This window comes from Micromys minutus, assembly GCF_963924665.1.
Source record: "Micromys minutus genome assembly, chromosome: 15".
NCBI classification, from domain to species: Eukaryota; Metazoa; Chordata; class Mammalia; order Rodentia; family Muridae; genus Micromys; species Micromys minutus.
Window position 1 is genome coordinate 22,780,405 of NC_137984.1, and position 12,577 is coordinate 22,792,981.

The window sequence follows — 12,577 nt, forward strand, 5'->3', positions numbered from 1 at the left end:
TTTTCATAATATTTTATGGCTTTTTAAATTTTGTTTTATAAATTTCACTTGAATAATCATGAAATGGGGTCTGCAAAGCAAGGTCAGTGTGTAGCCTGTGGCACTTATGTAATGTTCCCAAATACAAGCTACGAATCCAATAAACTCAAAAGAAATTGGGTAGTATGAATCTAAAATAATTATCTCCAAAATACAACAAATAGCAATGACAATAGAGTACATAGAGATTCATCACTATACTCCTGATATAAATAAAGTATGCAGAGTAGGGAAAAAATACCTGAAGAAAACCAGAAACTTTGAATTGTCAATTTCTTTTTATATTGTTTTGAGATTATTGTAATTTCATGGAGTTGCTATTCCCCATTGAATATTGCTTGAATTTTGGTGCCCAAAACATATAGCCACAAACAAAGGCTCATATAATCCTATGAATTTCTTCTGAACATTTGGCTCATACTTTCTCCTGTATTGCTGCTTTGTAAGTTGATATCAGTTATTTAGATAATCCTACCACCACCATGTGTGTGATGGAAACTGAGCTTGGTGTCTGTGAAAGAATTGCCAATACTCTTAACAACTGAGCTGTTTCTCTAACCCCTACATTTGCAATTCCAAGCAATTTTCAGAGGATGTTTTCTTACTAAAACCAAAAAAGATAGAAAGGCTTCTTGAGATCCATCTACCAGGATCTTGTACGTGTCAACAAGCTAAGCTCTCTCTCTCTCTCTCTCTCTCTCTCTCTCTCTCTCTCTCTCTCTCCTTACCATTAATGATTCTTTCAATCACAAAATCCTACAACAGAAGAAAATAGATCTTTAGTTTCAATGACTGTTAAATGAGATTAAGAATGCAGTCTTGTCACAGAAATGTCAGAGGTCCAACATTATGGTTATCTGGATTGAGATTCTTCATCCTCAAATATGCCTCAAGGAGTCAAGCTAATGTATATGTGTGTATGCCTGTGTGTTCAACAGGTATGTTCATGTTTATGTGAGAGTGAGTATACATATTTGTGACTGCATATGCATATTTGTATAAAAGCTAGAAGTCAACATGTCTTTCCTTAAGAACTGTCAACTTGGTTTTGTAGATATAGTCCTATTACTGGGCCACATCTATCCAACTTGGCTAGGCTGACTGGTCAATGAATCAAGTCGTCCAGAATCTCTGCTTCATCAACATTAGGATTATAAGTATGTGTCACCGTACCTACCTGTTTATATGGGGTTTTGGGTATCAAGTTCAGAACCTTGTGCTTAAAACCCAAACACTTTATTAGCTAAGTTGTCTTCCTAGCCTTTAATCAAAGTTTAATTTCTCAGAATTCCAGTTCAATTCTTGGTCCAGTAAATGTAGCAGGTACTCTCTTTTTGCATTATTTTGAGGAATCAACTAAGCAAAGCCCTGAAAGATCCTGACACATGGTAGACCACAGTGACTCCTGTTCTAGCAAATATCCAGCTGGATTGCATGCTACTGGTATTCACATGTATCTGGCTGCCTGGCAGGGTGGGTCTGCCAGGAGACTGCTTCAGGAACTGAGGAGCCTCCTGGGAAAGAACTCAGAATAAGACTGTCAGAAAAGCTTGGCCCATGAAGAAAAGGACTCCATTATCTGGGGGGAAAGGCTGGCTTTGATTCTTTGGGGTTTGCCCTCCCCCCATCCTGCCTCATTCAGATATTATCATATCAGAGGCCCTGGGAGAAAGGAGACTCTGAGCACAAAGAGAGCTGTTTTCTCTAAGAAAAAAAAAAATCTGACTGGCTGGTTTGTATTTCTTCCACTGCTTTTTGCATACAGCATCACTGTGAGAATCCTGGCTGATCCCAGCTGCTGTGGGATTCTTTATTCCCTTCAGTTGGTGGGTTTGGCTGACTCAGCCAGACTCAGAGCATCAGCATTTGGCTTCTGTGTTCAAATTCTTTGAATGAAATAAGCACCTGGCTCCCTCTGTCTTCTTTGGATGCAGTCACATTCCATGGGCTTCTAGGGGGATTTATCATTTCTAACACAAATATGAAAGCCCAGCTCCTCACTAGATCAACCTTATGGAGCAAGTCTCCATTTCATTGATGAGAACATATCCTGTCGTTCAATAGCCATTCCTGACTAAAGAGACAGATTCTGAGAGATTCTGCAGAAGATCCTCACATTTTACAGGATCAAACTTCCAAACTCTTAATCCTCAGAAGTAGATTTTTATTTTTCTCATACCCCAAATCCCTTCATTTTTCTCATACCCCAAATCCTTGTGAGACCATATTTTATCCAACCTTATTCCAGACTCTTTGCTTTAGAGCATCTTTCAGGATGTAAAATTTGTATTTGCTCTTAAACCCAGTGACAGCTAGTTCTTCTCCATGAGTGCTTTGCAGAAGAGTTTTTCAACTCATCTGTACTGCCCAACACAGCTTCTGTGAGCACCTGATGGTTTCTGACAGGCATTTGACAAGAAGCTTGCATGACTAACTAACTTAGTTTTACTATATTGATTCATTTTAATGAATTTAAGTTGTTACTAGTTACTAAAAACCTGCCATATGTAGATGATAATTTCTCAGCACAGGAGTCTTGGTTCTTTTAAGACACTGGTGAATCCATAGTCCAGGCAGGACCCAGGGTAACAGCTTCACAGATCTATTATCTTTCTATTGGATGAATATGGATTCCTTACTCAGGAAGTTTACAAAAATTTTGGAAAGATTTAGTGTAATACTGTGGGCAAGGTGCTTTGAGAATTACCTATTACAGCACTAAGTAACAGGCTGCCAAAAAATAAGTACACCTTTTGTTTTCTGCATAATCTTAGTTTTCTTGGCAACTCAGGACCCTGCAGTGAGTCTTCTACCATCTCCCACCCCTCCACCTTCCCATGCTCTCCTATCAGAAGAATTTAGGTGTTGACTTCCTTCTAATTCCTAAAGACAAGAGTTAATTCAAGGTGGACTTATATTGACACACATACATTTGTTTTAACACCTTGTCGCCGGCTTCTCATTCTAAGAAGATCTGAACCAGGAGATCTTGAGGGGCCTGTGTATCCTAAATGCATTAATCAAGATGCAGAAAGAAGTTGATGATGAAGTTCAAAGCAAAGTAAAAAATTAAACCAAGAGAGCTAGGACACTATTGTATACTGGGCTTCTCTACTTTCAGATGCCTTATCTTCCTAGAAGTTCTCAGTTCTGTGGGTACAGGGCCAAGGATGGGAATAAAAGGCAATGAAATCACATCATGAATCCCAGGAATAAGATTAGAGAGACCAACAGCAGGGTGCAGATCTGAGTTTATTGCCCAAGCTGTTTGCCCCAATGAAAGCCCAGCCTGATGAGGTAACTCAGAACAGAAGGGTAGGGCTCAATTAGTAAAGGGCTTGCCATGTCTGCCTGAGGAACAGAGTTCAACCTTGGTATGACAGCCAATTCCAGTGCTTAGGAAGTAGAAAAAAGAGGATCCTGGGGCTGATAAACAGTCAGGGTACCATCATTGTCACCTGTCAGAACATTTGTGAAGAGGTGGAAAGTAACCACCACCCTGGCCTTAGTTCCTTTTTGGTGTCTCACTAGTGTTCTGGGAGCAATTTTAGGTCTACTGCTGTGTACAACAGATCAGAACTTTTTGAGGAGTCTCAGGAGCCTATGGCACCTCAATCTCCTTCTAACTTTTTCCTTCACACAATCGACTCCACATCCCCCTCAAAGAGCCACAGTCGGGTCAATCTCCCTAGTCTCTGCTATACTCTGCCTTCTCTTTCACCATATTTGTGGAGATGCCTAAGTTTGTCTAAATTCTAAATATCTTGAAATTTTATCACCATGTTTGATTTGTGTGCTGGATAGGGCTTTGGTCAACATGACACAAGCTAGGAACATATGGAAAAAGGATTTCCACTGAGAAAATGTCCAAGCCTATGGGGCATTTCCTTGATTACCAGTTGATGTGGACATGTAGCTCATATGGCCACTGAGCCCAATTCAGGTGGGGAGCAGATTACAGGTTGCACACCAGGTACAAGAATGATGGCTGTTGTAGCTAAGCCTGTAAACATACAACGCTGAGGCAGTGGCAGAGAGGGCGATTCTGGTAAAACACAGCCTCCCTCTCAACAGAGTTTTATTATGATGTGATAACACAAGATAAGAAGGAGGCATAGCTCAGTGCAGCTACTAATCTACCATCAAATCACACTGCATATTCCAATAATATTGACATCATCATAAAACACTCTGTCTACATCTGTTGGGAGTTCTAGGCATGATTCCAGATTCACTGAAACTCTGATACTGTGGAGGGTGGAGGGACAGAAAGATCTCTGGTACTTACTGGTTACCAGCCTAGCTTCATATTCAGTGAGAGACCCTTTCTCAAGAGAATGTCTACCTGACAATAGTGTCATTAAGAAATTGAGAAAGCCCAGGCTGATATTCAGGTATAACAGTGTGCCTATTAAACTCATGTAGTCAGTCAGTCCTGAACAATAACTCATCTTTGAAGGGTTCCAGTCTGACAGTAGTATCAAAAGATGGCCATTTAACACCAGCATAGCTGGCCAAAACTTTGGAGGTAAAAATTACAGGTTTTGTGATAGAAAGAAAAAAACAAACCAAATGATTGGAAAAGTAAAATCAAAGGAATAAGCTCAAGCCTGGAGAAGTAATTAAATGGTTAAAAGAATGTACTTTATTTCCATTAGATCCAAGTTCAGTTTCCAGCACTTTTATTCAGTGGCTCACAACTATCTGTCAGTCCAGTTTCAGAAGATCTAACACCACAGGCACGACACCAGTGCTTACATACCCATGCATACAACATAATTAATAGTAAAATCTATAAGTTCACTGTAATGGCTATTCCTGGTTGTCAACTTGACTGTATCTAGAGAAAACTTCCTTCAAGCATGACAGGTAGATACCAGCTTTTTAACAACAATGGTAACTTATGGCTCTGTCTGTATGAAATGATTGGACACTGGTTCCTAAGATGACTGTCTAAGACACTCTGTTACTTCTTAATTAAAATGATGCATTGAACATCTTAGATAAACTTTCCTCTTCTGCAAAATGCACGCCAGTTAACAGGCTTTCCACACTCTCAGATGAATGCTACATGACGTTCCAGGTCTGACCACTCACGGAACCTACTTACATTTACCTTAACAACTGATGGTAATACTGAGATGTTTTCCTAAATTAATGAATCAATTTAAAAATACTTTAGAAACTAAATTTATTGATTATCTGTTCAAGTCACCACAGCACTCTAGCTGTGTTTCTTTTTGGCCAATTCATCAATCCCTCATTGATCTATCCAGAATGAGAAACCAGAAAGAACAAGTTTGCCTTAGTTACTTGAGCTTGTGGTGTCAACAGGGAAGCTATGTAGAAAGACTAGAAATTAGACAGACTCCTGGGTAGGGAGAAAGATAAGGAGACAGCCCATGGCTGGTAAATAGAGGTGGTAAATTTTCAGGATAATCAGCTTCATCCTTGCCCTCCTAACTTCAGACAAAAGCTGGCATCTTCAATCAAGGGTTTTGTAGACTTCACTTTTGTTCTAACAACAGACCCCATGGATGGACTGGCGCAACAAGTTCAAGGCCTGCTCAGATCATGTCTCACAGCAGTTGTGGGACAATTAGTCATCCTCGATTCCTTCAATCTGACCAAGCCCAAGTTAGGGAGGCAGACTCTTCAGAGTATTTAATCCCCCTTTAGCCCTTGAGAAGAGACGAGTGTTTTTGTCTTTCTACAGCCCGCCCCAACTCATCTACTCTGCAGAAGGTCTTTTGTTCCTGTGTGTCTGCTGTATATGTGTTTCTTACCCCAAATAAAAAGAAATGCCTTTCTTCAACTGACAATTCTGTCTGCAGTGCTTGGGATTTCTCTGCTGCTACCTGTTGCACTATAGATTTTTTTTTTCTGCCATTTAACCCCTTACCCATCCAAGAAAATGAATCAAATCAAGACTACTAGACTGCATCAATCTTCCAAAACCTCTGGAGCCTAAAATATCGTGGATGATACATGATCTTAAGCATGAGACATTGCTACCATGGGCGTACATTCCTTTTAACTTTTAAGAAAATTATATGCAAAACCCAAGGTATCTACTTAATATTTATCTATAGGACCAAGAACTCAGGTCACTGTACTTAGAAAAACACAAGACTCTAGACATAGTTTTTTTTTTTTTTTTTTTTTTTTTTTTTTTTTTTTTTTTTTTTTTCTGAAAATATAATTATGAGCACTCAGGTCACTGTTCAAAGCATTTATGTCCTAATTTGATTTCTGAAGCAAACAAACAAACAAACAAACAAAAACAGTTTTGTCCTTTTTAACATGTTTTTTAAGATTAGTAGTCACATGAAAATATTACAATTCTATAGAACAATTATCAAAAATTGTCTTGAAAAGACATGAGCACAAGTCTTAAAGAAAAAGGAATTGATTTGAAATCCAGCCAATAGGCTTAAGCAGAGTTCAATATTTGAAGGCCAAAGTCACAGATCTGAGAGAATGACTTTTGTAATCTTAGTGCCCTCTCTATCCACCCTATACCGCCCATTTCAATTCTTTTTAGTAAAAGTTCTTTATCATCCGTAGCCTATTAGCTTGCCTCTGTATCCCTGAGAACCACCCATCCCCACCATGATTTTGCTTATTAGCAGCATAAACAAAACCCTGGCATTTTAGGGGAGATCCCATGGGACCTTCAGGAAGTTTCTATTTCCCTGGAAATTCTGAGGCTCTTTAGCAGGACTCAAAAGAACAGCTGCTTCCTCTCAGGGACTTTACATGTACTTTGATCCTGCCTACAAAGTGAATTCAGTCTTACCCACCCAGCCCAGAAACCTGGGAGAGCAGAAAGACATTTCATTTGGGAAGCAAAGTGCCACTTTCTAAGAGGTTTGTAACTTGAGTTTGAGCTTGGGACCAATGCATTCTCGGTGGGGCTGACCCCTGGTCCTTCTCCTCCTGCAGAAACTGCATTTACTCAGCAAGTTCTCAAACATTCACAGACTATTCCTCAACCAGCCCTTTGTTCAGGAGCAAATGACATCAAGTATAATTCGTAGACAGAAATCCAAAAATGTGCAGGCTACATTTGAATTAAGAGGGGAGTCTCATAGTTTCCATTACCCGTTCAGTCAGACCACCAACAATAGTTACTTGTCCTGTTCCCCTAGCTGGGCCATGTTTTCTGGCCTCAGTGGGAGAGGATACACCTAGTCTAGCAGTAACTTGACATTGGGGGGTTTGACGTCCTAGGGTAGGCTCCCCCTTCTCATAGGAGACAAGAAGGTGGGAATGGAGAGAGGCCCTGTGTATATGTTTGATGAAGTACTAGGAGGAGGGGGGCTAGCATTGGGATGTAAAGTGAATAAGTAAATTAAGTAACTTTAGAAAAGAATTTAGAAAGAATTTCCACCTGCCAGCATGACTTTATTCAAGCCCTCGGTAATACCACAGTGTGACCTTCTCTGTTAAAGTGTGATGCTGTAAGAACACTTTAGTGGGTTCTTTTATGGATTAGTTTGTTCCGAAAGCGCATGGAGAGTGCAGGGTAACCTTTCAGACAACGTTCACTTTTACCAAGTTAAATAATTACCTGCCTTAGAGGTCAGCGAGCTATAGCCACCATCATCCGTTCTGAGTAAAGCTTTATTGGACACAGCCACGCTCATGTGTATAGATGTGTGCATACTTTGTCTGTTATCTATTGGGTGCTTTTGTGGTTAATAGCAAAGCTGAAATGGAAACTCTGCAGGGTAGTTGTGAACAAGAACATTCAGCCCAAAATATTTATGTTTTGTGTTTTTGTGAAATGAGTTGGCCAATCTCTGCTCTAGATCAGGGCAAGTACACCTTACCCAGCAGCCTTGGAGTCCCCCACAAACCTGGAGGAAGACATAGCCCTACCCCTGGACATTCTGTTTTAGTCATGAGTTAGAAGAGAAGATGAAAACAAGGAGTTTGAAAAGCCTCCTCCAAGTAAGCAAGTTGAACAAGTGCAGTGGGGAAAGGTTGTTACAGTTCTAAGTGTGAAGGGCATTCCCAGAGCCATGCCCATGAGGGAATGTTAGGGGAAAAGGATGGAGTTGGTAGCTATCTATCACTAAGGCTTGGAGGGTCTGGACTGAGTGACACATGTAGGCTTCATTCCAGATAATAAGAGAAAACGAGGTGGAGAGTGATAAGTTATTTCTCCAGCTACACTGAGTGAGCCAATTTAAACCAGATTAGATTAGATTAAAGGCAGGTTTATTGAGAAGCTGCTCTTAGATGGGCTACTTCCCTGGCCCCAAAAACCAAGACCAGGGAAGTCACCATGTGGAAAGGAGGGATAAGGGAGGAGACAAAAAGTGGTAAAGGGGTGTGCATGCAAAGAAAGATGAGGAGAAGGAGAAACCAAAATGTCTGGATTATATAGGGAGGAGCCTCTGGAAGAAAGGCTGCTCAGTCCCTGGGCTGGAAAGTTCATGATTCAGGGCAGGGTGTGTCAAGTAGGGACCGAGGGATGCTGGGAGAACCTGGAGGCCAGGTCTACTTTGGTATATAAAGTATGAACTTCAGACCCTTTATTCTGTGGTCTGAAATAAGCTTTTTGTTGAATAATAAATGAGTGAGGGTAGTAGAATCATCTGACTACTTCCTGCTGATGTTGAGGTGCAGTTTTGAAGTGTGTGGAAAATGTTAGTTGTTTCACTGCTGTCCAGGCTGTGCGACCATTTTGGGGTAGGAATACGTAGCAGTTGAAACAGTTGAAGCAGTGTGTGAGGTTGGGCCAAGGCACCTGTGGTAACTGTTTTGGAGCTTTCCTGGATACAAATATTGAGAGAACCCCTTGGATGTTTGGGGTCAAAGATAAAGTTTAGGGAGATAAATGTTTTTTTGTGGGGTGTATATTTGAAACTTTTAAGCACATGGTCTTGGTAGTTGGGGTAGGGTTTGGGGTCCCAGGACCAAGGAAAGGTAAATAGATCCCACCCCCTAGAATGGACAGGTGGTGGTGAGAGGAACAAGCATCACCACTTGAAGTGAACAATCTTTCTAAGTTTACAAATAAGGACAAATCTACCATAATTTCATTTGCACGCCTCAAAACACCTTCATAGACCTTCAGTTTCTTAGCTTTTATATCCTCTGACCTGACATAAACTTTTCCTGTTAAATTATTTACCATGAGACATAGATGGTTGATTACTGAATTTAAACCCTTCAGAGTCCTGAGGAGGATATATCTAAATGTCCTATGTGTCAATTAAAATGATAGACTTACCCATTACCACCCAGAAAGTCACACCACTAGGTTACTGTTATGTCATTTGCTTTGTTAGGGACACAGGTCCTAGAGCAAGATCAATCTTTGGCTGCCAGGCCCAGCAAATCTGAGAGACCTTCTTATGAAGGAGGAACTTGGGATGCTGTCACTGGTTTGACTGAATCATCACAAGGCATGTCTGATGTTCCTGTTTGTACACAGTTAGGCCAGGCCTTGAAAACAGGCAAGGCAATGGCTTTCTTTTTCAGGGGCAGTTCTTTCTTGTCATTTCTATGTCTTCTTACAGACCTTGGGATTGTCACTGTTAGGATTTGGGAGTCTCTGTCATTTTAAGCATCTTATGTTTAAGATTTTAAGTGCCATATTCAGCAGGTCTCTGACAGGTTTGAGGCCAGTACCTACTAAACATATCTGGGTGAGGCGATCTGCCTGTTTCTAGTTATATGCTCTAAACTATACATGTAGCAGAAATAGAACATTAGGCTAAAGAAAGGGGAAATAATTAACTGCACCAGTTCTTAACCTGACTTTAGTGTTGCAATCCATGTTGCTACGGATACTGCTGCTTTTGTTGATGCTGAGACCACACAAGAAAGCAAGGTGGTGTGAGGAGGGGAGTGTGGGGCTAAGTGGCACCTGAAGCCTTGTGCTCAGCACAGTGAAGGCTGAGTGGGAGGGCACAACTTTCAAAAAACTGGACACAGGGAATTCAGACCAATTTGAATAAATTTTTGTTTTATATCCCTGGCACCCATCTTCCCAGCATTCTCCAGAGCTCCCAAGATTATTGAATTGGAGTCCCTATTCATAGTGTGAGGTGGAATGGTTTATTCAGGGGTGGTAACCTCAGATAAGACATCTCTAGATCAGATGATCCCCCTAAAACAAAGACCTGGTCTTTGTTCAGAAGGGGCTAACTCTGTCTCAGCCTCAACTCAGCAGAGAGAGCCCGGAGGGTCCTGGACCCTCAATAGTCAGTAGTTGGGAGTGGATATTCATAGAGTATGAAGAAACTATGTATCCAGTGAAGAAGGCTAGAGATACAGAAGTGGTCCCCATGTGGCCAGAAAAGATGGGGCCATCAGACTGGGGACTCAACTTCTCCTGGGTTCAGCACCACTTGAAAGGTTATTTCCTTGCTGCCAATGAATGAGCCAACTTAAGCCAGATTATATTGTATTAAAGTTCATTGGCCCCAGGGAAGTCACCACGAGGAAGGGTGGGGGTGTGGAGGCGGAGAAAGAGAGAATGGGTCATGCGTGCAGAGAGAAAAATAGAGCTGAGAGACCAAAGTGCCTAATTATATAAGGAGGAGTCTCTGGGGGATGCCCAGCCCAGCCTCTAGGCTGAAAAGTTGAGGATTCAGGGAAGGGTATGCCAGGTAAGGACTGAGGGATGCTGGGAGAACTTGGAGGTCAGGTCTGCTTTGTTATGTAAAATATACACCTCAGTTCCTTGTCTTGGAGTCTGAAACCAAATAGGGAGGCAAGGAGAACAAGAACAGAGAGCATGGGGAAAAAGAGCTAACTAAAGGCTGGATAAGGAAAAAGGCTTCGTTCATGTGGAATAATATTGAGATATACTCTGAAGACTTAATGAAAAGCTTTAACTTCAAGTGAGTAGCTGGGAAATTGCAAGCTGCAATAGAGTTAATCTGGCCTCATGGTATCTCCCGACCGCCTTGATAAACTATATATCCTGTCTGGAATGCATCCTGCTACAGTCAGGGCACACAACTGAATCAGTATCGACTCCAGAAGCTAAACTTGTTGCTTTCATCTGTTGGGCATCCCTTTTTCTGTTTAGTTTTCATTTCGGTTTTAGGCAGGGTCTCAAGACATTGACACATCTACCTTGAATTTATCATTCTCCTGCCTCAAACTTCCAGGTGCTGGAATTGCATCAGAGCAGCACTACACCATGAGGGTTTGTTATAACTCAGAACCTCCCCACCCCCACCAAGAGTTTCTGTCTTCCTGATATCAGCTTGCCCAACAAGTTCCCAAGAGATTCAGTGTTAAACTCAGGACTTATATCTGGAACCAAGGAAGACAAACCGTTGTGGAAGAGAAGTCACTAGGTATAACTGCAAATAGGCCCTGTGGTGTTAAAGCATGCAAACAAATCCATGTTAAATTCAGTGGATTCGAACCACAGCAAGCATATCACCATCTTTCAAGTTTGGGCACATAAGGCTCACTGAGAGATGGGTTCATAAATACTATTAGGCTTAGCTTTAAATATTGTTCCATTTGACCTAGTACTTTATAGCTTTGATTTGGAGGCTGACAGGACAGTTACATGGCTTACCTTCATCCCATAACTTGTATCCACAATGGTACAATCTTTTGGAAGGGACTTTCATGGTAAAAATGGGTAATGGGGTTGGGGAGACGTACCTTCCACCTTAGACCATGGCCAAGTTCATCCGTAATTTCGCAGAGAAGGCACCGTCGATGGTGGCCACTGCCGTGACTTACTCGGAGCCTCGATTGGCCACATTTTGGCACTACACCAAGGTTGAGCTGGTTCCCCCAACCCCTGGTGAAATCCCTACAGCTATTCAGAGCATGAAAAAAATAATCCAGAGTGCTAAAACCAGTAGCTTCAGACACCTTCCAGTTAAGGAAGCTGTGCTGAATGGTTTCGTGGCCACTGAGGTGTGGATGTGGTTTTATATCGGAGAGATCATAGGCAAACGTGGCATTGTTGGCTATGATGTTTGAAGACCAATTTTTAGCTTCTGATTTAAGTTCTTATTTGAATATTCTTAGACCATATGTAATGAGACTGCAATCTGAATAAAGTCCTAGCTGTGAAAAAAAAAAAAATGGGTAATGGTTAATACTGACAGATAATGATACTCTATGTATTCACTGCACATCTTACAAATGCATTGTTGCATCCTAGCAACAATGACAAGAATAAAAGTTTTTATTTATTTTGCCCAGTCAGCCAAAAGAAAAGTATTTTGACTCTTAAATTGTCAGTCCATAATTCATTATTACCATATTGCCTCGTGACATAAGAAGAAAACCATCATGGGGACAATCCTGACTGTTCTCTTTAGTCTCTTGTTCTCTTGCTGAAATTTAGAGAAGTTCGGCACCAATTCCAGGGTTGTGTGTGTGTGTGTGTGTGTGTGTGTGTGTGTGTGTGTGTGTATGATTATGAGTAAATGACAACTCAAGCAACAGCTACTATTGATCAAAAATGACACCGAAGCAGACATGCTTTCAGCTATTCCGTGACTCCTGAAACACTTAGAGATAATTTAAGGATTGTTTCTTA

At 41.2% G+C, this 12,577-nt stretch overlaps 1 protein-coding gene across 1 annotated transcript; it reads left to right on the plus strand.

Moving 5' to 3' along the window:
- Nucleotides 1-11,700: 11,700 nt before the first annotated feature.
- LOC308430150 (ATP synthase subunit g, mitochondrial-like) lies at nucleotides 11,701-12,012 on the plus strand (the record flags this gene model as incomplete). Its single annotated transcript, XM_080929265.1, has 1 exon — nucleotides 11,701-12,012. The coding sequence occupies one exon, from the start codon at nucleotides 11,701-11,703 to the stop codon at nucleotides 12,010-12,012; it is 312 nt and encodes a 103-aa protein (XP_080785391.1).
- Between the last annotated feature and the right edge of the window lie 565 nt (nucleotides 12,013-12,577).